A 27,504-nucleotide genomic window follows, 5' to 3' on the forward strand; every position below is an offset into this window, starting at 1 on the left:
TGAGACCCCGCCAGGTGAGATCTTGCATGGGGATTGACCGTCATGTTTAGCTTCTTCCATTTTCTAATGATTGCTCCAACAGTGGACCTTTTTTTTCACCAAGCTGCTTGGCAATTTCTCCAGAGCCATTCGTGGAGTTGTACAATTTTGTCTCTGGTGTCTGTGGACAGCGCCTTGCTCTTAGCCATGCTGAATGTTTGGGTCGTACTGCTTGTATGGGGTGGATAGGTGTCTTTATGCAGCTAACGACCTCACTCAGGTGCATCTGATTCAGGATAATACAGGCGGACTAACAGGTCTTTGAGGGTCAGAATCCTAGCTGATAGACAGGTGTTCAAATACTTATTTTCAGCTTTATCAAATGAATAAATTGTTAAAAAATCATAGATTGTGATTTCTGGATTTTTCTTTTTAGGTTATCCCTCATACAGTAGACATGCACCTACCGTGTAAATTTCAGACCCCTTCATGATTTCTAAGTGGGAGAACTTGCAAAATAGCAGGATGTTCTAATACTTATTTTCTTGACTGTATATATAGAACCTTTTATCCATCCGTCCATCCATTTTCTACCGCTTATTCCCTTTGGGGTCATGGGGGGTGCTGGTGCCTATATGAGCAACAATCGGGCGGAAGACAGGGTACACCCTGGACAAGTCATGGGTGTATATATATATATATAAAAATATATGTAGGTGTGGGAAAAATCACAAGACTACTTCATCTCTACAGAACTGTTTCATGAGGGGTTCCCTCAATCATCAGGAGATGATCTCCTGATGATTGAGGGAACCCCTCATGAAACAGTTCTGTAGAGATGAAGTAGTCTTGTGATTTTTCCCACACCTACATATTGCGCTCTACCACGGTATCGAGCACTATTCTCTGGATAATCCAATCAAGACATATATATATATATATATATATATATGTATATATATAGTGGGGCAAAAAAGTATTTAGTCAGCCAGCGATTGTGCAAGTTCTCCCACTTAAAATGATGACAGAGGTCTGTAATTTCCATCATAGGTACACTTCAACTGTGAGAGACAGAATGTGAAAAAAAAATCCAGGAATTTTAAAGAATTTATTTGTAAATTATGGTGGAAAATAAGTATTCAAAGCTCTCACTGATGGAAGGTTTTGGCTCCAAATTTCACGATACATGGCCCCATTCATTCTTTCCTTAACACGGATCAGTCGTCCTGTCCCCTTAGTAGAAAAAACAGCCCCAAAGCATGATGTTTCCACCCCCATGCTTCGCAGTAGGTATGGTGTTCTTGGGATGCAACTCAGTATTCTTCTTCCTCCAAACACGACGAGTTCAGTTTATACCAAAATGGATACATGGATGATACAGCAGAGGTTTGGGAGAATGTCATGTGGTCAGATGAAACCAAAATAGAACTTTTTGGTATAAACTCAACTCGGGCTGCGATAAGGTCAGCAGGTGGAGGTCACTGTGCCGCTGGCTCTGCCCACAATCACACACACACGGGTAATTGACCTGCCACTCATGCGTCAATTGTCTTTATTTACGGTGACAGCTATCCAAGAATGATCCTGTAAGAAGCGCCATGGCGACCGCCGCCAAAAGATACAAAACTACATGACGATACAAGAATTCAAGTCTTTTAACAATTGCGGTATGGAAAAAAAAAAAAAAAAAATTCAAGTACACATAAATGATGAGAATAAATACTGAAAGGATCGTGCAAATATACAACGTAAAATGGCCAGCGTTCGGAATGTTCTGAAGAAAAAGCTGAAGTTTAACCTGAAGCGGGGAAATAACTCATGTGTCTGTGGTGAAAGCAGCAGAAGTAAATTAATGACAGGAGAACTTCTAGAAGGTGACTTTCACTTACGTACAGTATGTGTACATACACCAGGGGTGTCCAAACTTTTTCCATCAAGGGTCAAAATGAAAAGAACAAGTCAAAGGCCTCTTGCACGTTTCCAGCAGTGTAATAGTGTGAGAGTCCAGTCCATAGTGGATCTAACATAATAGTGAGAGTCCAGTCCATAGTGGATCTAACATAATAGTGTGAGTCCAGTCCATAGTGGATCTAACATAATAGTGAGAGTCCAGTCCATAGTGGATCTAACATAATAGTGAGAGTGCAGTCCATAGTGGATCTAACATAATATTGTGAGAGTCCAGTCCATAGTGGATCTAACATAATAGTGAGAGTCCAGTCCATAGTGGATCTAGCATAATAGTGAGAGTGCAGTCCATAGTGGATCTAACATAATATTGTGAGAGTCCAGTCCATAGTGGATCTAACATAATAGTGTGAGAGTCCAGTCCATAGTGGATCTAACATAATAGTGAGAGTCCAGTCCATAGTGGATCCAACATAATAGTGAGAGTCCAGTCCATAGTGGATCTAACATAATAGTGAGAGTCCAGTCCATAGTGGATCTAACATAATAGTGTGAGAGTCCAGTCCATAGTGGATCTAACATAATAGTGAGAGTCCAGTCCATAGTGGATCTAACATAATAGTGAGAGTCCAGTCCATAGTGGATCTAGCATAATAGTGAGAGTCCAGTCCATAGTGGAGCTAACATAATAGTTTGAGAGTCCAGTCCATAGTGGATCTAACATAATAGTGAGAGTCCAGTCCATAGTGGATCTAACATAATAGTGACAGTACAGTCCATAGTGGATCTAACATAATAGAGTCCAGTCCATAGTAGATCTAACATAATAGAGTCCGGTCCATAGTGGATCTAACATAATAGTGAGAGTCCAGTCCATAGTGGATCTAATATAATAGTGAGAGACCAGTCCATAGTGGATCTAACATAATAGTGAGAGTCCAGTCCATAGTGGATCTAACATAATAGTGAGAGTCCAGTCCATAGTGGATCATACATAATAGTGAGAGTCCAGTCTATAGTGAATCCAACTCTCACTACTATGTTAGATCCACTATGGACTGGACTCTCACTATTATTTTAGATCCACAATGGACTGGACTTTCACAATATTATGTTAGACCCACTCGACGTCCATTGCATCCAGGGGGGGGGGTTACCCACATTTGCGGTCCTCTCCAAGGTCTCGGTCCTCTCCAAGGTTTCTCATTGACGTCCCACTGTGTTGTGAGTTTTTCCTTGCACTTATGTGGGCGCTGATCCACGGACGCCGCTGTGGCTTGTGCAGCCCTTTGAGACACTTGTGATTTAGGGCTATATAAGTAAACATTGATTGATTGAGAAGGTGTGTCCAAACTTTTGGTCCGTATTGTATACACATACTTGCCAACCTTGAGACCTCCGAATTCGGGAGATGGGGGTGGGGTTTGGTGGTAGCAGGGGTGTATATTGTAGCGTCCCGGAAGAGTTAGTGCTGCGAGGGGTTCTGGGTATTTGTTCTGTTGTGTTTATGTTGTGTTACGGTGAGGATGTTCTCCCGAAATGTGTTTGTCATTCTTGTTTGGTGTGGGTTCACATATTTGTAACAGTGTTAAAAATGCTTGTACGGCCACCCTCAGTGTGACCCGCATGGCTGTTGACCGTGTGTGTGTGTGTGTGTGTGTGTGTGTGTGTGTGTGTGTGTGTGTGTGTGTGTGTGTGTGTGTGCCATATTTTTGCCGAAAGGATTTAGTAGAGAACATCCACGATAAAGTCCGCACATTTTTGGTCGCTGATAAAAAAGCCTTGCCTGTACCGGAAGTAGCAGGCGATGTGCGCGTGACGTCACGGGTTGTGGAGCTCCTCACATTGTTTACAATCATGGCCACCAGCAGTAAGAGTGATTCGGACCGAGAAAGTGACAAGTTCCCCATTAATTTGAGCGAGGATGAAAGATTTGTGGATGAGGATAGTGAGAGTGAAGGACTAGAAGAAAAAAAAAAGGGCGAGGGCAGTGAGAGCAATGCAGATGTTATTAGACATATTTACTAGGATAATTCTGGAAAATGTCTTATCTGCTTATACTGTTACTAGTGTTTTAGTGAGATTATAAAAGTCAGACCTGAAAGTCGGACAGGTGTGGTGACCGCCAGTGTCTCTGAGTGAAGCCAAGAAAGTCGCAGCTGCCTCTTTGACAGCTGCAGGAGGACGCAAGCTCCACTCATGTCTCCGGTAAGAGCCGACTTATTACCACAATTTTCTCACCAAAACCAGCAGGGTTGACATGTGGTAGGGAAACATGTTCGCTTGACCGCTCTGTTCCATATTAAAGCTTCACAACTGTGTTTGTGTTGCTAAACGCAGCTGCTTTCCACCAACAGCATTCTTCTTTGACGTCTCCATTATTAATTGGACAAATTGCAAAAGATTCAGCAACACAGATGTCCAGAATACTGTGTAATTATGCGATTAAATCGGACGATTTTAGCCGTGAGTGGTGCTGGTCACAAGCAAACGTCATCATTCCGCGACATTTTCAACAGGATACCTCGCGGGAAATTTAAAAGTGTAATTTAGTAAACTAAAAAGGCCGTATTGGCATGTGTTGCAATGTTAATATTTCATCATTGATATATAAACTATCAGACTGCGTGGTCGCTAGTAGTGGCTTTCAGTAGGCCTTTAAGACACGCCCCCAATATTGTTGCCTGGGTGGAAATCGGGAGAATGGTTGCCCCGGGAGATTTTCGGGGCGGAGCACTGAAATTCAGGACTCTTCCCATGGAAATCAGGAGGGTTGGCAAGTATGTGTTGAACAAATATCAACATTCATCTCCAAAAACACATTCAGTCCTCACAGATGTAAACAGAAGTATTTTCTTTCTGCTTATTTCCCATGAAATTGTCCATAAAATGTCTTGTTTTTTTTTTTTCCGCAACAGGAACCGATTGAAGCGTCGCAGTCTTGTAATAAAGGCTAACTTCCTTGCAAGTGGGCGAAAAAGGTGCAGGAGTGATGATTACACCTTGCGTCAAAAGCTGGATTAAAAGCAGTTCTGGCTCCTCTTTGGGGGCGGGGGTGTTCCCAAAAGTCCCCCAAAAGAACGTGGGTAGTCCATTTTTTTTATCTCCCTCCATTTGGAAGATCTGATGTCGTGCTTTTTGGTCCTGAAACGACTTCACGTGGCGGTGGTCCCACTTGAAAGGTGAAGTGAATTATATTTATATAGCGCTTTTCTCTAGTGACTCAAAGCGCTTTACATAGTAAGGTGCATTTGAACCAGTGTGGGTGGCACTGGGAGCAGGTGGTCTTGCCCTGCGAGGCAGTGACTAGGGTGGCGGAGGCGGGGATCGAACCTGGAACCCTCAAGTTGCTGGCACGGCTTATTTCTCCAACCGAACCGCGCTGCCCAAGGTGCTCGCACATTTCATTTGTCCAGGTAACCGTGTGTGTAGGATTTTTTGGTGTGTGTGTGTGTGTGTTCAGAGCTTCAAACCACGACCCAGCTGGGCCTCAGCGTCGCTCCGGAGTACTGCACCGCAGGCAAAGCCTCGCCAGGCTCGCCATCTTCACCTCCCGGGGCCTCGTCGGTGTCCGTGTCCACTGTGAGGAGAACCTGCGGGCACAAAAAAGTGGCGCAATCAGGTGAGACGCTAAAAAAATACACCCCCGAATAACTGAATGATGGCAAAGACAGTGCATGTACGCCCCCTAGTGGCTGTGTGCAGCGTAGCAACATGAACACGCTTGGTTGAATAGTCCCTCTCACCCGGGACTCGTCGTCCACGGCCCAGGGCAGCGGGTCGGCCTTCAGTGAGCTGTCGCACGAGTCGTCCACGCTCTTGTTCTTCCTCATGGTCAGGCTGTCCACCACCCAGAACATGATGGACTGCAGAGGGAAAAAGATTTAAGTTTGACGTCATACAAACCCCGTTTCCATATGAGTTGGGAAATTGTGTTAGATGTAAATATAAACGGAATACAAATCAAATTTTCAACCCATATTCAGTTGAATATGCTACAAAGACAACATATTTGATGTTCAAACTCATAAACATTATTTTTGTTTGCAAATAATCATTAACTTTAGAATTTGAGGCCAGCAACACGGGACAAAGAAGGAATGCTCATCAAACACTTATTTGGAGCATCCCACAGGTGTGCAGGCTAATTGGGAACAGGTGGGTGCCATGATTGGGTATAAAAACAGCTTCCCAAAAAATGCTCAGTCTTTCACAAGAAAGGATGGGGCGAGGTACACCCCTTTGTCCACAACTGCGTGAGAAAATAGTCAAACAGTTTAAGAAGAACGTTTCTCATAGTGAAATTGCAAGAAATTTAGGGATTTCAACATCTACGGTCCATAATATCATCAAAAGGTTCAGAGAATCTGGAGAAATCACTCCATGTAAGCGGCATTGCCAGAAACCAATATTGAATGACCGTGACCTTTGATCCTATCAAAAACCGACATCAATCTCTAAAGGATATCACCACATGAGCTCAGGAACACTTCAGAAAACCACTGTCACTAAATACAGTTGGTCGTTACATCTGTAAGTGCAAGTTAAAGCTCTACTATGCAAAGCGAAAGCCATTTATCAACAACATCCAGAAACGCCGCCGGCTTCTCTGGGCCCGAGATCATCTAAGATGGACTGATGCAAATTGGAAAAGTGTTCTGTGGTCTGACGAGTCCACATCTCAAATTTTTTTGGGGACATCGTGTCATCCGGACCGAAAGGGAAGCGAACCATCCAGACTGTTTTCGACGCAAAGTTGAAAAGCCAGCATCTGTGATGGTATGGGGGTGTATTAGTGCCCAAGGCATGGGTAACTTACACATCTGTGAAGGCACCATTAATGCTGAAAGGTGCATACAGGCTTTGGAACAATATATGCTGCCATCTAAGCGCCGTCTTTTTCATGGACGCCCCTGCTTATTTCAGCAGGATAATGCCAAGCCACATTCAGCACGTGTTACAACAGCGTGGCTTCGTGAAAAAAAGAGTGCGGGTACTTTCCTGGCCCGCCTGCAGTCCTGACCTGTCTCCCATGGAAAATGTGTGGCGCATTATGAAGCGTAAAATACGACAGGACTGTTGAAGGACTGAAGCTCTACATAAAACAAGAATGGGAAAGAATTCCACTTTCAAAGCTTCAACAATTAGTTTCCTCAGTTCCCAAACGTTTATTGAGTGTTGTTAAAAGTAAAAGTGATGTAACACAGAGGTGATCATGCCCTTTCCCAACTACTTTGGCACGTGTTGCAGCCATGAAATTCTAAGTTAATTATTATTTGCAACAAAAAAAAATTAAGTTTATGAGTTTGAACATCAAATATCTTGTCTTTGTAATGCTTTCAACTGAATATGGGTTGAAAATGATATCCAAATCATTGTATTCCGTTTATATTCACATCTAACACAATTTCCCAACTCATATGGAAACGGGCTTTGTAGTCCGGGAAAGACGGGAAAACGTCTTACGTTGACGATGAAGGGCACGATGAGCATGACCAGCACCAACTCCAGCTGAGGGTCGGCGATGTAGCCCAGCAGAAGCGCCTGGAGCTGCGAAGGACGATCAGATTGTTGTTTTTTCCGGAAAAAAAAAATCTAAATTCGCCAACTTCTTTATTTCCCACAGGCTGTCGGAGGAGATTTACGTACTTTGGACCATCCCGGGACCAGCAACACCAGGCTTATGGCGCCTTTCTCCAGCACCATGATGAGCAGGTAGACGCCACACTGACCCAGCCACGCCGCCGCCTGGGGGGGGTCACCTGGACCGGAAAAAAAAACTTTATTTGGTAATGAACTCTTAAAAGGGGGTTTGATTATGCAAAACCAACATCATTGCTGGTTTTACGAGCAGAGGAGCATGTTTGGCAGCGCACACACACAGAGTACTTACAAGCGGACACAGTGTGTAGACAGAAAAAGGGAGAACGGGCGCATTTTGGCTTAAAAATGAATAAAGATAAATACAACACTAAAACACCCCCAGGAAGAGGTACTTTAAGACATGGCTAGCTAAATAGCTAGCGGCTAACGTTCATCCGCAGTCGGCAGTATTTTAGATACTTCCAAATCCCTAATCGTTGTGGCTTGTGCAGCCCTTTGAGACACTTTTGATTTAGGGTTATATAAGTAAACATTGGTAAATTGATAATCCTCTGTTCCATGGCGACGAATAAAGTGAGTTTCTTACAAGTATCATTATCACTGCAGGACGAGCAACAGCTAAAAATGCTTCACTACACACCGTAGGATACAATAACAAAAGCTAGGATGCCTGAATGTAAACAAATGCCGTGGGTGGATCTACACCTGACATCCACTGTAATGATACCAAGTACAAGACCGTATCTCGTTGATACTAATATGATTACATCGATATTTTTTATCTTCACAATATTAAAAAAAAAAAATCTATTATGTTTATAAAGTCAGTAAATATGTCCCTGGACACATGAGGACTTTGAATGTGACCAATGTATGATCCTGTAACTACTTGGTATCGGATCGATACCTAAATTTGTGGTATCGTCCAAAACAAATGTCAAGTATCAAAGAAGAAAAGAATAAGTGATTATTACATTTGAACAGAAGTGGAGATAAAACATGTTGAAACAGGAAAATAAGCAGATATTAACAGTAAATAAACACGTTTTTACAGTTTGTCCCTCATAACAGGCAGATAAATGACACAATATGTTACTACATAGACTAATAAGAAGCCTTTGTTTGTTTATCCATCTATCCGTTTTCTACCGTTTATTCCCTTTTGGGATCGCGGGGGGCGCTGGCGCCTATCTCAGCTACAATTGGGCGGAAGGCGGTGTACACCCTGGACAAGTCGCCACCTCATCACAGGGCAAACACAGATATACTACTAAAAGACAAGTTGTCTAGTATGTTCACTATTTTATTTAAGGACCTAACTGCAAAAGCTGAAATCTAAGTAAGATTAGATATCTCAAATAAGGGTGATATTTGTTTATTTTCTGTGTGATAAGATAATTCTTCTCACTGAGCAGATTTTATGTTGGAGTGTTTTACTTGTTTTAAGGACTTTGGTCCTAAATGATCTCAGTAAGATATCACAGATTGTTGCTGAGATTTTATGACCGATATTGAGTAAAACATGCTTGAAACTGGAATATCAACCGATGCAAATCTGTCATCAACACTCACAAGTAAAGATGTCTGATAATGGCTTTTTTGCCGATATCCGATATTGTCCAACTCTTAATAACCGATTCCGATATCATCCGATATCAACCGATACCGATATATACAGTCGTGGAATGAACACATTATTATGCCTTATTTTGTTGTGATGCCCCGCTGGATGCATTAAACAATGTAACAAGGTTTGGCAAAATAAATCAACTCAAATTATGGACAAAAATGCCAACATGGCACTGCCGTATTTATTATTGAAGTCACAAAGTGCAATATTTTTTTAACATGCCTAAAAAACAGCAGCTTGGAATTTGGGACATGCTCTCCCTGTGAGAGGATGAGGAGGTTGAGGTGGGCGGGGCGTAGGTGGGGATGTATATTGTAGCGTCCCGGAAGAGTTAGTGCTGAAAGGGATTCTGGGTATTTGCTCTGTTGTGTTTATGTTGTGTTACGGTGCGGATGTTCTCCCGAAATGTGTTTGTCATTCTTGTTTAGTGTGGGTTCACACATTTATAACAGTGTTAAAGTTCTTTATACGGCCACCCTCAGTGTGACCTGTATGGCTGTTGACCAAGTATGCCTTGCATTCACTTGTTTGTGTGAGAAAATCTGTAGATATTATGTGACTGGGCCGGCACGCAAAGGAAATGCCTTTGAGGTTTATTGGCACTCTATATTCCTCCCTACGTCCGTGTACACAGCGGCGCTTTAAAAAGTCATACATTTTACTTTTTGAAACCGATAATTGTTAAACCTATACCGATAATTTCCGATATTAAAGCATATACCGGCAGTCCAATATTAAATCGGACATCTCTACTCACGAGTATAAAACTACTTTTTTAAAGTAATATTTTCTTACTTGAGAGAGCATGAGGTTAAGGTTGGGAGGTAAGGGGTGTGTATATTGTAGCGTCCCGGAAGAGTTATTGCTGCAAGGGGTTCTGAGTAATTGTTCTGTTGTGTTACGGTGCGGATGTTCTCTCGAAATGTGTTTTGTCATTCTTGTTTAGTGTGGGTTCACACATTTGTAACAGTGTTAAAGTTGTTTATACGGCCACCCTCAGTTGGACCTGTATGGCTGTTGACCAAGTATGCCTTGCATTCACTTTTGTGTGTGTGAAAAGCTGTAGATATTATGTGAATGGGCCAGAACGCAAAGGAAATGCCTTTAAGGTTTATTGGCACTCTATAGTCCTCCCTACGTCCGTGTACACAGCGGCGTTTTAAAAAGTCATACATTTTACTTTTTGAAACCGATAATTGTTAAACCTATACCGATAATTTCCGATATTAAAGCATATATCGGCAATCCAATATTGAATCGGACATCTCTACTCACGAGTAAAAACTACTTTTTTAAAGTAATATTTTCTTACTTGAGAGAGCATGAGGAGGTTAAGGTTGGGGGGTAAGGGGTGTGTATATTGTAGCGTCCCGGAAGAGTTAGTGCTGCAAAGGGTTCTGCGTATTTGTTCTGTTATGCTACGGTGCGGATGTTCTCTCAAAATGCATTTGTCATTCTTGTTTGGTGTGGGTTCACACATTTGTAACAGTGTTAAAGTTGTTTATACGGCCACCCTCAGTTTGACCTGTATGGCTGTTGACCAAGTATGCCTTGTATTCACTTTTGTGTGTGAAAAGCTGTAGATATATTATGTGACTAAGCCGGCACGCAAAGACGGTGCTTTTAAGGTTTATTGGCCCTCTGTACTTCTCCCTACGTCCGCGTACACAGATGCGTCTTAAAAAGGTCATAAATTCTACTTTTTGAAACCGATAATTGTTAAACCTATACCGATAATTTCCGATATTAAAGCATATATCGGCAGTCCAATATTGAATTGGACATCTCTACTCAAGAGTATAAAACTACTTTTTTAAAGTAATATTTTCTTACTTGAAGAATATAATATATATAAGAAATATATATAAGAAATGTTTGAATTTCAGTAAATTTGAGGTATATATATATATATATATATATATATATATATATATATATATATATATATATATATATATATATATATAATATACACACTCCTCCCCCTTTGGCCCACCCTCCCAAATCTTCCGAATTTGGAGGTCTCCAGGTTGGCAAGTATGGCTTAGAGTCCCAAATGTACACAACAAATAAAATGTTCCATCTTAAAGTAGATTCCAAGCCGTCTTTGCATGGGTTGGCCACACGATGGCAGTATTTAGTCACCTCCCCCAGCAACCAAAATGCTTTAAGAATGAGCTTTTTCCACCATTGACAACGCGCTGTCATGTTTTATTGCCCGTTTACTGCCAAAGCGGCGCCTTTATCAAAAGTGCACACGAATAATAAGCAAGCCGTGTTTTGATGCTACGACAAGACGAGCGTTCTACGCCACATTTGAGCATCCCTGCGCTCACCGTACTCTCCAAAGGTGAGCGGCGTCCACTGCTTGTGCTCCACCACTTTGGAGACCACTTTAACCGCCAGCCAGATGACCAGCATCCCTACTGTGGCGTCCAGCAGGAAGTTCATCAGGTAGCTAGAAGAACAAAAAAAAAAAGAGGATTATTATCAGGATTTGATTTATCGAGTAGAAGAAATAAGAGGCGGGACTGACAGCGAGCACGGGTCCTCCTTGGTGAGCGTGGACAGAAAGACGTTGGCGAAGTGGATGAAGAGAGCACCGATGGCCTGCTTGGATGTGTCGTAAAACCTACAAAGGATTGAACATCTTGTCGGACTAAATCATTTTGTTACGCAACGTCACATAAGACTAGAGATGTCTGATAATGGCTTTTTTGTCGATTTTCGATATTGTCCAACTCTTAATTACCAATTCCGATATTGACCCATACTGATAAATACAGTGGTGGAATGAACACATTATTATGCCTAATTTTTTTGTGATGCCCCGCTGGATGCATTAAAGCAGGGGTGTCAAACTCAAATACAGAGTGGGCCAAAATGTAAAATGGAACAAAGCCGCGTGCCAAGGTTGAACGAGCAAGGCTTATATAACTTTATAGTTTTTGATTGATTGATACTTTTGTTAGTAGATTGCAGTTCAGTACATATTCCGTACAATTGACCACTAAATGGTAACACCCCAATAAGTTTTTCAACTTGTTTAAGTCGGGGTCCATGTTAATCAATTCATGGTACAAATATATACTATCAGCATAATACAGTCATCACACAAGTTAATCATCATAGTATATACATTGAATTATTTACATTATTTACAATCCGGGGGGTGGGATGAGGAGCTTTGGTTGATATCAGAACTTCAGTCATCAACAATCGCATCAACAGAGAAATGTGGACATTGAAACAGTGTAGGTCTTATTTAGTAGGATATGTACAGCCAGCAGAGAACATAGTGAGTTCACATAGCATAAGAACAAGTATATACATTAGAACAGGGGTGCCCATTACGTCGATCGCGGGGGGTGTGTCAGTCGATCTCCAGCCAGGCTTTTAAAAAAAATAGACCTAAAAATTAGTGATGATCAATCTTCACCAAGACGTCACTTAAATGACATTCACGGTACCGGAGGGTCTTGTGAGATGACGCTTGCTGCTGCAAGATCATTATTATGAAAATAGGACCGAGAGGAAGGCGAGAAACACTTTTTATTTCAACAGACTCTCGCGCCGTACCTTCCGTCAAAACTCTAAAGGCCGACTGCACATTTCCTATCTTCACAATAAAAGCCCTGCTTCATGCTGCCCGCGCTAACAAAATACAGTCTCGGAAAACTGGTGTGTACAAGCGATCCCTCAGAAAGCTGGCGTGCACAAGTGCCGAGACTCTTATTTTGTTAGCGCAGGCAGCATGAAGCAGGGCTTTTATTGTGAAGATAGGAAATGTGCAGTCGGCCTTTAGAGTTTTGACGGAAGGGACGGCGCGAAAGTCTGTTGAAATAAAAAGTGTTTCTCGCCTTCCTCTCTGTCATTTTTTCATAATAATGAACTGGCAGCAGCCAGCGTCATCTCACAAGACCCTCGGGTGCCGTGAATGTCAATCAAGCAAGCTACGGAATTTGCCGCCAATGTTTTTCTTGTAAAGTGTATGGAAGCTGGATGAATTAGATGCCAAAAACCAACCACTTTCATGTGGTATTGTACAGAAAGGACAACTTTTTTTCTCCTCCATTTGAAAATGTGGGCGTTATCATCATTACTGTCTGATTCCAATCAATGCAAGTCATCAGAATCAGGCAATACACCAACTTATATTCTTGTCTTTGTGAAAGAAAGACATCTATATGTGTTACACATGCTTGTATTATCATTAAACACATTTAACTTGTTTACAAAAATGTCTCTTTCATAAATAAATAAATATAAATGATATATATAAATGAGGTAGATCCCCTCGAGTTGGTCAATTGAAAAGTAGCTCATTCTCTTTCTATGCCACATCAATATAGAGATGCACTTACTTTTATACCTGTTGGGAGTGCATTCCACATTGATGTGGCATAGAAAGAGAATGAGTTAAGACCTTTGTTAGATCGGAATCTGGGTTTAATGTGGTTTGTGGAGCTCCCCCTGGTGTTGTGGTTATGGCGGTCATTTACGTTAAGGAAGTAGTTTGACATGTACTTCGGTATCAAGGAGGTGTAGCGGATTTTATAGACTAGGCTCAGTGCAAGTTGTTTTACTCTGTCCTCCACCCTGAGCCAGCCCACTTTGGAGAAGTGGGTTGGATTGAGGTGTGATCTGGGGGGGAGGTCTAAAAGTAACCGGACTAGCTTATTCTGGGATGTTTGGAGTCTAGATTTGAGGGTTTTGGAGGTGCTGGGGTACCGGGAGGTGCAAGCGTAATCGAAGAAGGGTTGAATGAGAGTTCCCGCTAGAATCCTCAAGGTGCTTTTGTTGACCAGAGAGGAGATTCTGTAGAGGAATCTTGAGCTTTTTGATCACCTTGGTTGCCATTTTATCACAGGAAAGATTAGCCTCTAGAATGGAACTTAGGTAGCTGATCTCATCCTTCCTGGTGATAACAATGTCACCCACTTTTATAGTGAAGTCACTGACCTTCTTAAGTTTGATATGGGACCCAAATAGGATGGATTCCGTTTTACCTAAGAGTATGGATATCTTGTCGTCAGCGAGCCAGGTGCAAATATTGAGGAGTTCAGCACTGAAGATTTGTTCCACCTGTGACTTGTCCTTGCCGGATACCAGGAGGGCCGAGTCATCCGCAAACAGGAACAATTCACAGTGGCATGCTGATGGCATAGTGACATGCAAAGTCCAGTTTCAAATGATCCATCCAGCCATCCATTTTCTACCGCCTGTCCCTTCTGGGGCCGCTGCAGCCTATCTCAGCTGCATTCGGGCGGAAGGCAGTGTACACCCTGGACAAGTCGCCACCTCATCACAGGGCCAAGACAGATCGAGAGACAACATGCACACTAGGGCCAATGTAGTGTTTCCAATCAACCTATCAATAATGATTTAAAAATATCAATGGCATATCAAGTACAATTTAAATAAAAATTGGAGGGGGGGGGGGCAGCGGGGGTGTATATTATAGCATCCCGGAAGAGTTAGTGCTGCAACGGGTTCTGGGTATTACGTGTGTTACGGTGCAGATGTTCTCCCAAAATGTGTTTGTCATTCTTGTTTGGTGTAGCTTCACAGTGTGGCGCATATTTTTAACAGTGTTAAAGTCGTTTATACGGCCACCCCCAGTGTGACCTGTATGGCTGTTGACCAAGTATGGCTCGCATTCATTCGTGTGTGGTAAAGCTGCAGATATTATGTGACTGAACCGGCACATTGTTTCTATGGCGGAAAAGCCGACGTGACAACAGGTTGTAGAGGACGCTAAAGGCAGGGAGGGGCAGTGAAATTCGGGAGGGTTGGCACATGCGTTGTTACAGCGGCACTGGCCCTGTATAATACCGGCGGACCAATTCTAATGTTAATTTGATATTACCTCGAGGGCCAAATGAAATCACAAGGCGGGCCAAATTTGGCCCACGGGCCAGAGTTTGACAACCATGAATTAAACAATGTAACAAGGTTTTCCAGATTAAATCAACTTCAAGTTATGGAAAAAAAATGCCAACATGGCACTGCCATTTTTTTTTTTTTTTAACATGCCTCAAAACAGCAGCTTGGAATTTGGGACATGCTCTCCCTGAGAGAGCATGAGGAGGTTAAGGTTAGGGGGTAAGGGGTGTGTATATTGCAGCGTCCCGGAAGAGTTAGTGTTGCAAGGGGTTCTGAGTATTTGTTCTGTTGTGTTACGGTGCGGATGTTCTCTCAAACTCTGTTTGTCATTCTTGTTTGGTGTGGGTTCACACATTTGTAACAGTGTTAATTAAAGTTGTTTATACGGCAACCCTCAGTTTGACCTGTATGGCTGTTGACCAAGGATGCCTTGTATTCACTTTTCTGTATAAGCTGTGATATCTTACTGAGATCATTTAGGACCAAAGTCCTTAAAACAAGTAAAACACTCCAACATAAAATCTGCTTAGTGAGAAGAATTATCTTATCAAGGTCCTTAAATAAAATAGTGAACATACAAGACAACTTGTCTTTTAGTAGTAAGTAAACAAACAAAGGCTCCTAATTAGTCTATGTAGTAACATATTGTGTCATTTATCTGCCTGTTATGAGGGACAAACTGTAAAAATTGATTATTAATCTACTTGTTTAGTTACTGTTAATATCTGCTTATTTTCCTGTTTCAACATGTTCTATCTACACTTCTGTTCAAATGTAATAATCACTTATTCTTCTCTTGTTTGGATACTTTACATTAGTGTGGGATGATACCACACATGTGGGTATCGATCCGATACCAAGTAGATACAGGATCATGTATTGGTCATATTAAAGTCCTCATGTGTCCAGGGACATATGTCCTGAGTTTATAAACATAATATGAAAAAAGGAAAAAATACTTTTGTGACGATAAAAAATATCGATGTAATCATAGATACGCTGTTGTACTTGGTATCATTACAGTGGACGTCTGGTGTAGATCCACCCTTTGTATCGCCGGTGAGCTATTGTATCCTCCTACGGTGTGTAGTGAAGCATGTTTAGCTATTCCTCGTCCTTTAGTGAAAATGATACTTGTAAGAAACTTTCTTTATTTGTCGCCATGGAGGCGAGGATTAGTGATTAAGAAGTGATAAAACTCACTAACTAGCTAGCCATGTCTTAAAGCACCTCTTCCGGAGGGTGTTTCAGTGGTAAAACTTCACCTTTATCGTTAGTTTTTAAGCCAAAATGCGTATTTTTCAAAGGCGGTATAGTACCGAATATAGTTCATTAGTATTGTAGTATACCGTACAACCCTAATACACACTATATGTTTGAGTTCATTTGGAACATGCAAGCATACAACATGATACATCACAATTTCCAGTTTCTCTTTCCAACATGTTGGTAAAAGGAGTAGGAAGAAGCAGAGCTTATTTAATCCCAACCCTTTTTCTTTTACATAACAGTTGCTTAAACTTTTGTTCACTTCTTGTTCTCAATTTATTCAAAATATACGCCACAAGTCAGGGGTGTCCAAAGTGCGGCCGCGGGTCATTTTTTAACGGCCCTAAGCACATTCTAAAAATACGATTAAAAAAATAAAAAACAGTAAAAGTTGTATAAAAGAGTAAACAGGTGAAATGTGGCAATGTTTACTCTAATAACACAAAGCTGCCATGCAGGCTGTTATTTTCTTTAATAAAAATAATTAATCAAAATCAATGTCACAATAAATATTCCAATTTGAGATATTTTGGGGGGAAAATGTTGCATATTTTGTTTGCCATATAAAAAACAAAGTTTTTATTTTTTCTAAAGAGGGGCCTTACAAGAGCAAACAAAAGTGAAGTGAATTATATTTATATAGCGCTTTACATAGTGACACCCAATATCTAAGTTACATTTAAACCAGTGTGGGTGGCACTGGGAGCAGGTGGGTAAAGTGTCTTGCCCAAGGACACAACGGCAGTAACTAGGATGGCACAAGCGGGAATCGAACCTGCAACCCTCAAGTTGCTGACACTGCCACTCTACCATGCGAGCTATGCTGGCCCAAAAAACAAACAGCAATAAAAATTATAATTGACAGATGCATCTGAAGTTGATCTCAAGACGATTGTGTTTAAAGTAAACAGTAAAAAAAAAAAAAAGTTTTTTATTTTTACTGAGTGGGACCCTTTTGATCCACAATAATTTTAGTGTGATTTTTTTGGTCATTGCTTAAAAAAATAAAAAAAATAAAAAAAAATTTAATCAATGGTGTTATGTGTTGACATTTTTAATGCTCCAATTATTCTATAATCTCAAATAATCCACTTTAAAATTATATTGGGGTAAACTATTGCATTTTTTTTCCCATAACAAAACAAAAATGGCATACAACTTAAATCTGTAAAAACGTTATATTGACAGATAGACCTAATGTTGAGATTTAAACCTTGAATAACAATAATACAATACAATGACACATTTTAAATATTTTTGGGACCAAAATCCTTTGGGGTCCCTGGGATCAAGCCTGAGTGGAGGCCTAAATGTATATTTTTACACAAATATTGTATTGGTTTTTGAAATAAAAACATATCAAAATGGCCCCCGCTTGCTTAGATTTTTCAGTGAAAAAGTTTGGACACCCCTGCCATAAGTAATCCATCCATCCATCCATTTTCTACCGCTTATTCCCTTTCGGGGTCACGGGGGGCGCTGGCGCCTATCTCAGCTACAATCGGGCGGAAGGCGGGGTACACCCTGGACAAGTCGCCACCTCATAAGTAATCACCATACAAAAAATAAATAATAAATGGTGAAATAAGTCATATTTTGTACGATGAGATAAGATTATTTTGAGGATGAAAGAATGGATGGATGAAATAAAAGTGTTTGCTCAGCAGTGGAGATAATAATAAATATTTCTAACCAGATCCTCCAAGGTCGCCGGATCCCCACGGGCTCCCGGAATCTTTTCACTGCAAACAGAAATATTGAGCAAATCTTTGTTATTGTTGCCACAGATTTCGTTTTGCACAAAACAAAACACACCCTCCCAACAAGAGCCGCCTATTAATGCGCTAATTAATTTAAAACCTCTTCTCACTCCTGCGCTTACCAAAGGCATGCGGTAAAAGTAAGCATGCGCTAATTATTTCAAAACCTCTTCTCATTCCGGCACTTACCAAAGGCATGCGGTAAAAGTAAGCATTCTTAAGCTTACTTAAACATTCTTCAGTTTTAAAAGTCTCTCTGTCTCGATGGAGATCTTCCTTTATTACCTCCTCCAGCACATATCAAATGTTTTGATTGATTGATTGAATGATACTTTTATTAGTAGATTGCACAGTTCAGTACATATTCCGTACAATTGACCACTAAATGGTAACACCCGAATAAGTTTTTCAACTTGTTTAAGTCGGGGTCCACGTTAATCAATTCATGGTACGTCACTCATTTCACTTCTTCTGCAGCCGAGTAGTCGCAAGAAGGATCACTATCGCCCTCTACCACCAGGAGGCGGGAGTCATTTAATGACTCATATTTGACAGACGCAGCTACGGTATTGTGACGGTCTCAAGCCGTCGTCTTGCGGGTTCCCAGGACCACCAAGGAAGGACATGGCTTGAGCAGTCTCACTCCTGCGCTTACCAAAAGAATGCGGTAAAAGTAAGCATGCGCTAATTATTTTAAAACCTCTTCTCATTCCGGCACTTACCAAAGGCATGCAGTAAAAAATTGAGTGTGATGTAAGGATACCATCATGAAAAGCACATTTATTTAAAAAAAAAACGTTATTATGGTCTTACCTTTACTCATAAATATAGTCCATGCCAGCTCCTTCTGATCAAAAGCATTGATAACTTGTTTATAGAAGTCTTCCTTACCCTGTCTACCTACTCAGTTGGAGTGTACACCCTGAGATCGGTAGGTCGTGAGTTCAAATCCTGGCCGAGTCATACCAAAGACTATAAAAATGGGACTAATTCCTTTCCTGCTTGGCACTCAGCATGAAGGGTTGGAATTGGGGGTTAAATCACAACAAATGATTCCCGGGCGCATCACCGCTGCTGCCCACTGCTCCCCTCACCTCCCAGGGGGTGATCAAGGGTGATGGGTCAAATGCTGAGAATAATTTCGCCACAATCGTGACAATCATTGGTACTTTAACTTTCTTAATTTTTAAAAGTCTCTCGGTCTCGATGGAGATCTTCCTTCGTTATACCACGTCACTCATTTCACTTCTTCTGCAGCCGAGTAGTCGCAAGAAGGATCACTAGCGCCCTCTACCACCAGCAGGCGGGAGTCATTTGACGACTCATATTTGACAGACGCAGCTACGGTATTGTGACGGTCTCAAGCCGTCGTCTTGCGGGTTCCCAGGACCACCTAGGAAGGACATGGCTTGAGGAGTTTGACTTTGTTTATTTTTCAATAAAACCTCAGTCCAGGTCGCTCTTCCGCTCGCTCGCAGTCTCCCCGCCGCCATCTTGGGCCGGGCTCCAGCGTGCCCTGCCTGTCTGTCGGACCGTCGGCTCCACAGGCATATTAATAAAACATAGCTGTTCTTTTTAGCATTCAATAGCTTGGACCTTAAATCCTACTTAATAGCTCTTAATCAAATGACCAGTATTGAAATCAGCCTCCTCCGTTTTGAAAATGATGACAGGGGAAGTGTCACTTGTGATATCACAAGTTTGACCCGGTGGTAATACTAAACTTGCGCTAATTATTTTGCGAAGGCAGGCGCATACTATATGCCCTGCGGCAATTCAAGGAAATACGGTAAGGGGAGGTGTGCGCCGCTTGATGAAATCACTGCGAGTGCGTTGACCTTTCGCAAGGCACAAAGTGCGGAGTGTATCCGAGTGCGCGGGGAGGCTGCACACTCAGATGCACTCGCCATGGCCCACATTCTCCAAGTCAGCTGCAGGAATCACGAGTTGTTTATCAGTCAGCAGCCGTTGTTCCTGCAGAGTACATCCACTCTTGCAGCCCTGGAGCTTTTTCAAAAATGTATCAAAATGGCAAAAAAAAATATGGTTTCTGTCATGACACAAACCTTCCTAATTGTTAGAAATCCCACTTTTTAAGTCGTCCATGTTTCACTGATGAGAGTATTTGTAGAGCGCCGCTTTGTCCTACAATTTTCGGCGGTCCTTGAACGCACCGTCGTTTGTTAACATGCGCAACTTTCTGCGACGCTGCCGCTCCTTCTTTGCCTCGTTTTGTCCACCAAACTTTTTTATGCGGTGGGGTAATGCACTAAAGTGAGGTTTGTTGATGTTATTGACTTGTGTGGAGCGCTAATCAGGATGCTAACATGCTATTTAGGCTCGCTGTATGTACATATTACATCATTATGCCTCGTTCGTAGCTATATTAAGTTTTGCATCTTTGTTTTGTACCCGTCAAATGTCAGTTTAGCGTCTTTGTTTTCTACCTGTCAACTGTCAGTTTAGCATCTTTGTTTTCTTCCTGTCAACTGTCAGTGTAGCATCTTTGTTTCGTACCTGTCGACTGTCAGTTTAGCATCTTTGTTTTCTACCTGTCAACATTCAGTTTAGCATCTTTGTTTTCTACCTGTCAACTGTCAGTTTAGCATCTTTGTTTTCTACCCGTCAACTGTCAGTTTAGAATCTTTGTTTTCTACCTGTCAACTGTCAGTTTTGCATATTTGTTTCGTACCTGTCAAGTGTCAGTTTAGCATATTTGTTTCATACCTGTCAACTGTCAGTTTTGCATCTTTGTTTCATACCTGTCAACTGTCAGTTTAGCATCTTTGTTTTGTACCCGTCAACTGTCAGTTTAGCATATTTGTTTCGTACTTGTCGACTGTAAGTTTAGCATCTTTGTTTTCTACCCGTCTATTGTCAGTTTAGCATCTTTGTTTTCTATCTGTCAACTGTCAGTTCAGCATATTTGTTTTCTAGCTGTCAACTGTCAGTTTAGCATCTTTGTTTTCTACTTGTCGACTGTCATTTTAGCATCTTTGTTTCGTACCTGTCAACTGTCGGTTTAGCATATTTGTTTCGTACCTGTCAACTGTCTGTTTAGCATCTTTGTTTTCTACCTGTCAACTGTCAGTTTGGCATATTTGTTTCATACTTGTCGACTGTCAGTTTAGCATCTTTGTTTTCTACCCGTCTATTGTCAGTTTAGCATCTTTGTTTTCTACCTGTCAACTGTCGGTTTAGCATATTTGTTTCCTACCTGTCAACTGTCGGTTTAGCATCTTTGTTTCCTACCTGTCAACTGTAAGTTTAGCATCTTTGTTTTTCTACCTGTCAACTGTCAGTTTAGCATCTTTGTTTTCTCCCAGTCCAATGTCAGTTTAGCATCTTTGTTTCCCACCTGTCAACTGTCAGTTTAGCATCTTTGTTTTCTACCTGTCAACTGTAAGTTTAGCATCTTTGTTTCGTACCTCGTACCTGTCGACTGTCAGTTTAGCATCTTTGTTTTCTACCTGTCAACTGTCAGTTTACCATCGTTGTTTTCTACCCATCAACTGTCAGTTTGGCATCTTTGTTTCGTACTTGTCGACTGTCAGTTTAGCATCTTTGTTTTCTACCTGTCGACTGTCAGTTTAGCATCTTTGTTTTGTACCTGTCAACTGTCAGTTTTGCATCTTTGTTTCGTACCCGTCAAGTGTCATTTTAGCATATTTGTTTCGTACCTGTCAACTGCAAGTTTAGAATCTTTGTTTCGTACATATCAACTGTCAGTTTAGCATCTTTGTTTCGTACCTGTCGACTGTCAATTTAGCATCTTTGTTTTCTATCTGTCAACTGTCAGTTTAGCATATTTGTTTTCTACCTGTCAACTGTCAGTTTAGCATCTTTGTTTTCTACCTGTCAACTGTCAGTTTAGCATATTTGTTTCGTACCTGTCAACTGTCAGTTTAGCATCTTTGTTCCGTACCTGTCAACTGTCAGTTTAGCATATTTGTTTCCTAATTGTCAACTGTCAGTTTAGCATCTTTGTTTTCTACCTGTCAACTGTCTGTTTAGCATCTTTGTTTCCTACCTGTCAACTGTCAGTTTAGCATCTTTGATTTCTACCTGTCAAATGTCAGTTCAGCATCTTTGTTTCGTACCTGTCAACTGTCGGTTTAGCATCTTTTTCTACCTGTCCAATGTCAGTTTAGCATCTTTGTTTTCTACCTGTCAACTGTCAGTTTAGCATCTTTGTTTTTTACCTGTCAACTGTCAGTTTAGCATCTTTGTTTTGTACCCGTCAGCCGTCAGTTTAGCATCTTTGTTTTCTACCTGTCCAATGTCAGATTAGAATCTTTGTTTTCTACCTGTCAACTGTCAGTTTAGCATCTTTGTTTCCTAACTGTCAACTGTCAGTTTAGCATCTTTGTTTCCTAACTGTCAACTGTCAGTTTAGCATCTTTGTTTTGTACCCGTCAGCCGTCAGTTTAGCATCTTTGTTTTCTACCTGTCCAATGTCAGATTAGAATCTTTGTTTTCTACCTGTCAACTGTCAGTTTAGCATCTTTGTTTCCTAACTGTCAACTGTCAGTTTAGCATCTTTGTTTTATACCCGTCAACTGTCAGTTTAGCATCTTTGTTTCGTACCTGCCGACTGTCAGTTTAGCATCTTTGTTTTCTACCCTTCAACTGTCAGTTTAGCATCTTTGTTTTCTACCCATCAACTGTCAGTTTAGCATCTTTGTTTTCTACCTGTCAACCGTCAGTTTAGCATCTTTGTTTCCTCACTGTCAACTGTCAGTTTAGCATCTTTGTTTTGTACCCGTCAACCGTCAGTTTAGCATCTTTGTTTTCTACCTGTCCAATGTCAGTTTAGCATCTTTGTTTTCTACCTGTCAACTGTCAGTTTAGCATCTTTGTTTTGTACCCGTCAGCCGTCAGTTTAGAATCTTTGTTTTATACCCGTCAACCGCCAGTTTAGCATCTTTGTTTCGTACCTGCCGACTGTCAGTTTAGCATCTTTGTTTCCTCACTGTCAACTGTCAGTTTAGCATCTTTGTTTTCTACCCGTCAACCGTCAGTTTAGCATCTTTGTTTTCTACCTGTCCAATGTCAGTTTAGCATCTTTATTTTCTACCTGTCAACTGTCAGTTTAGCATCTTTGTTTTCTACCTGTCAACTGTCAGTTTAGCATCTTTGTTTTCTACCTGTCAACTGTCAGTTTAGCATCTTTGTTCTCTACCTGTCAACTGTCAGTTTAGCATATTTGTTTTGTACCTGACAACTGTCAGTTTAGCGTCTTTGTTTTTTACCTGTCAACTGTCAGTTTAGCATCTTTGTTTTCTACCTGTCAACTGTCAGTTCAGCATCTTTGTTTTCTACCTATCCAATGTCAGTTTAGCATCTTTGTTTCCTACCTGTCGACTGTCAGTTTAGCATCTTTGTTTTCTACCTGTCAACTGTCAGTTTAGCATCTTTGTTTTCTACCTGTCCAATGTCAGTTTAGCATCTTTGTTTCCTACCTGTCAACTGTCAGTTTAGCATATTTGTTTTCTACCTGTCAACTGTCAGTTTATTATCTTTGTTTTCTACCTGTCCAATGTCAGTTTAGCATCTTTGTTTTCTACCTGTCAGCTGTCAGTTTAGCATCTTTGTTTAGTACCCGTCAATTGTCGGTTTAGCATCTTTGTTTTCTACCTTTCAAGTGTCAGTTTAGCATCTTTGTTTCGGACCTGTCAACTGTCAGCTTAGCATCTTTGTTTTTTACCTGCCAACTGTCAGTTTAGCATCTTTGTTTTCTACCTGTCAACTGTCAGTTTAGCATCTTTGTTTCCTACCTGTCAAGTGTCAGTTTAGCATCTTTGTTTTCTACCTGTCAACTGTTAGTTTAGCATCTTTGTTTTCTACCTGTCAACCATCAGTTTAGCATCTTTGTTTTCTACCTGTCAACTGTCGGTTTAGCATCTTTGTTTCCTACCTGTCAACTGTCTGTTTAGCATCTTTGTTTCCTACCTGTCAACTGTCAGTTTAGCATCTTTGTTTTCTACCTGTCAAATGTCAGTTCAGCATCTTTGTTTAGTACCCGTCAATTGTCGGTTTAGCATCTTTGTTTTCTACCTTTCAAGTGTCAGTTTAGCATCTTTATTTCGGACCTGTCAACTGTCAGGTTAGCATCTTTGTTTTTTACCTGCCAAGTGTCAGTTTAGCATCTTTGTTTTCTACCTGTCAACTGTCAGTTTAGCATCTTTGTTTCCTACCTGTCAAGTGTCAGTTTAGCATCTTTGTTTTCTACCTGTCAACTGTCAGTTTAGCATCTTTGTTTCCTAACTGTCAACTGTCAGTTTAGCATCTTTGTTTTGTACCCGTCAGCCGTCAGTTTAGCATCTTTGTTTTCTACCTGTCCAATGTCAGATTAGAATCTTTGTTTTCTACCTGTCAACTGTCAGTTTAGCATCTTTGTTTCCTAACTGTCAACTGTCAGTTTAGAATCTTTGTTTTATACCCGTCAACTGTCAGTTTAGCATCTTTGTTTCGTACCTGCCGACTGTCAGTTTAGCATCTTTGTTTTCTACCCGTCAACTGTCAGTTTAGCATCTTTGTTTTCTACCCATCAACTGTCAGTTTAGCATCTTTGTTTTCTACCTGTCAACCGTCAGTTTAGCATCTTTGTTTCCTCACTGTCAACTGTCAGTTTAGCATCTTTGTTTTGTACCCGTCAACCGTCAGTTTAGCATCTTTGTTTTCTACCTGTCCAATGTCAGTTTAGCATCTTTGTTTTCTACCTGTCAACTGTCAGTTTAGCATCTTTGTTTTCTACCTGTCAACTGTCAGTTTAGCATCTTTGTTTTCTACCTGTCAACTGTCAGTTTAGCATCTTGTTTTGTACCCGTCAGACGTCAGTTTAGAATCTTTGTTTTATACCCGTCAACTGTCAGTTTAGCATCTTTGGTTCGTACTTGCCGACTGTCAGTTTAGCATCTTTGTTTTCTACCCATCAACTGTCTGTTTAGCATCTTTGTTTTCTACCTGTCAACCGTCAGTTTAGCATCTTTGTTTCCTCACTGTCAACTTTCAGTTTAGCATCTTTGTTTTCTACCCGTCAACCGTCAGTTTAGCATCTTTGTTTTCTACCCGTCCAATGTCAGTTTAGCATCTTTATTTTCTACCTGTCAACTGTCAGTTTAGCATCTTTGTTTTCTACCTGTCAACTGTCAGTTTAGCATCTTTGTTTCGTACCTGCCGACTGTCAGTTTAGCATCTTTGTTTTCTACCCGTCAACTGTCAGTTTAGCATCTTTGTTTTCTACCCATCAACTGTCAGTTTAGCATCGTTGTTTTCTACCTGTCAACCGTCAGTTTAGCATCTTTGTTTCCTCACTGTCAACTGTCAGTTTAGCATCTTTGTTTTGTACCCGTCAACCGTCAGTTTAGCATCTTTGTTTTCTACCTGTCCAATGTCAGTTTAGCATCTTTGTTTTCTACCTGTCAACTGTCAGTTTAGCATCTTTGTTTTCTACCTGTCAACTGTCAGTTTAGCATCTTTGTTTTGTACCCGTCAGCCGTCAGTTTAGAATCTTTGTTTTATACCCGTCAACTGTCAGTTTAGCATCTTTGTTTCATACCTGCCGACTGTCAGTTTAGCATCTTTGTTTTCTACCCATCAACTGTCTGTTTAGCATCTTTGTTTTCTACCTGTCAACCGTCAGTTTAGCATCTTTGTTTCCTCACTGTCAACTGTCAGTTTAGCATCTTTGTTTTCTACCTGTCAACTGTCAGTTTAGCATCTTTGTTCTCTACCTGTCAACTGTCAGTTTAGCATCTTTGTTTTCTACCTGACAACTGTCAGTTTAGCATCTTTGTTTTTTACTCGTCAACTGTCAGTTTAGCATCTGTTTTCTACCTGTCAACTGTCAGTTTAGCATCTTTGTTTTCTACCTATCCAATGTCAGTTCAGCATCTTTGTTCCCTACCTGTCGACTGTCAGTTTAGCATCTTTGTTTTATACCTGTCAACCGTCAGTTTAGCATCTTTGTTTTCTACCCATCAACTGTCTGTTTAGCATCTTTATTTTCTACCCGTCAGCCGTCAGTTTAGAATCTTTGTTTTATACCCGTCAACTGTCAGTTTAGCATCTTTGTTTTCTACCCGTCAATTGTCAGTTTAGCATCTTTGTTTTCTACCCATCAACTGTCAGTTTAGCACCTTTGTTCTCTACCTGTCAACTGTCAGTTTAGCATATTTGTTTTCTACCTGATAACTGTCAGTTTAGCATCTTTGTTTTTTACTTGTCAACTGTCAGTTTAGCATCTGTTTTCTACCTGTCAACTGTCAGTTTAGCATCTTTGTTTTCTACCTATCCAATGTCAGTTCAGCATCTTTGTTTCCTACCTGTCGACTGTCAGTTTAGCATCTTTGTTTTCTACCTGTCAACTGTCAGTTTAGCATCTTTGTTTTCTACCCATCAACTGTCTGTTTAGCATCTTTATTTTCTACCCGTCTGCCGTCAGTTTAGAATCTTTGTTTTATACCCGTCAACTGTCAGTTTAGCATCTTTGTTTCGTACCTGCCGACTGTCAGTTTAGCATCTTTGTTTTCTACCCGTCAATTGTCAGTTTAGCATCTTTGTTTTCTACCCATCAACTGTCAGTTTAGCATCTTTGTTCTCTACCTGTCAACTGTCAGTTTAGCATATTTGTTTTCTACCTGACAACTGTCAGTTTAGCATCTTTGTTTTTTACTTGTCAACCGTCAGTTTAGCATCTGTTTTTTACCTGTCAACTGTCAGTTTAGCATCTTTGTTTTCTACCCATCAACTGTCTGTTTAGCATCTTTGTTTTCTACCTGTCAACCGTCAGTTTAGCATCTTTGTTTCCTCACTGTCAACTGTCAGTTTAGCATCTTTGTTTTCTACCTGTCAACTGTCAGTTTAGCATCTTTGTTCTCTACCTGTCAACTGTCAGTTTAGCATATTTGTTTTCTACCTGACAACTGTCAGTTTAGCATCTTTGTTTTTTACTCGTCAACTGTCAGTTTAGCATCTGTTTTCTACCTGTCAACTGTCAGTTTAGCATCTTTGTTTTCTACCTATCCAATGTCAGTTCAGCATCTTTGTTCCCTACCTGTCGACTGTCAGTTTAGCATCTTTGTTTTCTACCTGTCAACTGTCAGTTTAGCATCTTTGTTTTCTACCCATCAACTGTCTGTTTAGCATCTTTATTTTCTACCCGTCAGCCGTCAGTTTAGAATCTTTGTTTTATACCCGTCAACTGTCAGTTTAGCATCTTTGTTTCATACCTGCCGACTGTCAGTTTAGCATCTTTGTTTTCTACCCATCAACTGTCTGTTTAGCATCTTTGTTTTCTACCTGTCAAACGTCAGTTTAGCATCTTTGTTTCCTCACTGTCAACTGTCAGTTTAGCATCTTTGTTTTCTACCTGTCAACTGTCAGTTTAGCATCTTTGTTCTCTACCTGTCAACTGTCAGTTTAGCATATTTGTTTTCTACCTGACAACTGTCAGTTTAGCATCTT

General features: G+C 40.9%; 1 protein-coding gene across 2 annotated transcripts in view; it reads right to left on the reverse strand.

The window, feature by feature from the left end:
• Nucleotides 1-1,502: 1,502 nt before the first annotated feature.
• The window catches only part of tmem110l (transmembrane protein 110, like), a 29,228-nt gene continuing 3,226 nt past the window's right edge, over nucleotides 1,503-27,504 (reverse strand). The window contains exons 2-8 of one of the 2 annotated variants that reach the window (XM_061914113.1): nucleotides 17,970-18,018; nucleotides 11,658-11,753; nucleotides 11,458-11,579; nucleotides 7,537-7,649; nucleotides 7,354-7,437; nucleotides 5,634-5,753; nucleotides 1,503-5,480 (exon numbers count right to left, since the gene is read on the reverse strand). In XM_061914113.1, the coding sequence (XP_061770097.1) occupies nucleotides 5,355-5,480; nucleotides 5,634-5,753; nucleotides 7,354-7,437; nucleotides 7,537-7,649; nucleotides 11,458-11,579; nucleotides 11,658-11,753; nucleotides 17,970-18,018 (710 nt within the window). In that variant the 3' untranslated portion in view covers nucleotides 1,503-5,354. The remainder of the gene's footprint in view (nucleotides 5,481-5,633; nucleotides 5,754-7,353; nucleotides 7,438-7,536; nucleotides 7,650-11,457; nucleotides 11,580-11,657; nucleotides 11,754-17,969; nucleotides 18,019-27,504) is intronic. The other variant, XM_061914114.1, reaches the window with a different exon arrangement.

The sequence above is a fragment of the Nerophis ophidion genome, linkage group LG10 (assembly GCF_033978795.1).
Source record: "Nerophis ophidion isolate RoL-2023_Sa linkage group LG10, RoL_Noph_v1.0, whole genome shotgun sequence".
In the NCBI taxonomy this organism is placed as follows: domain Eukaryota; kingdom Metazoa; phylum Chordata; class Actinopteri; order Syngnathiformes; family Syngnathidae; genus Nerophis; species Nerophis ophidion.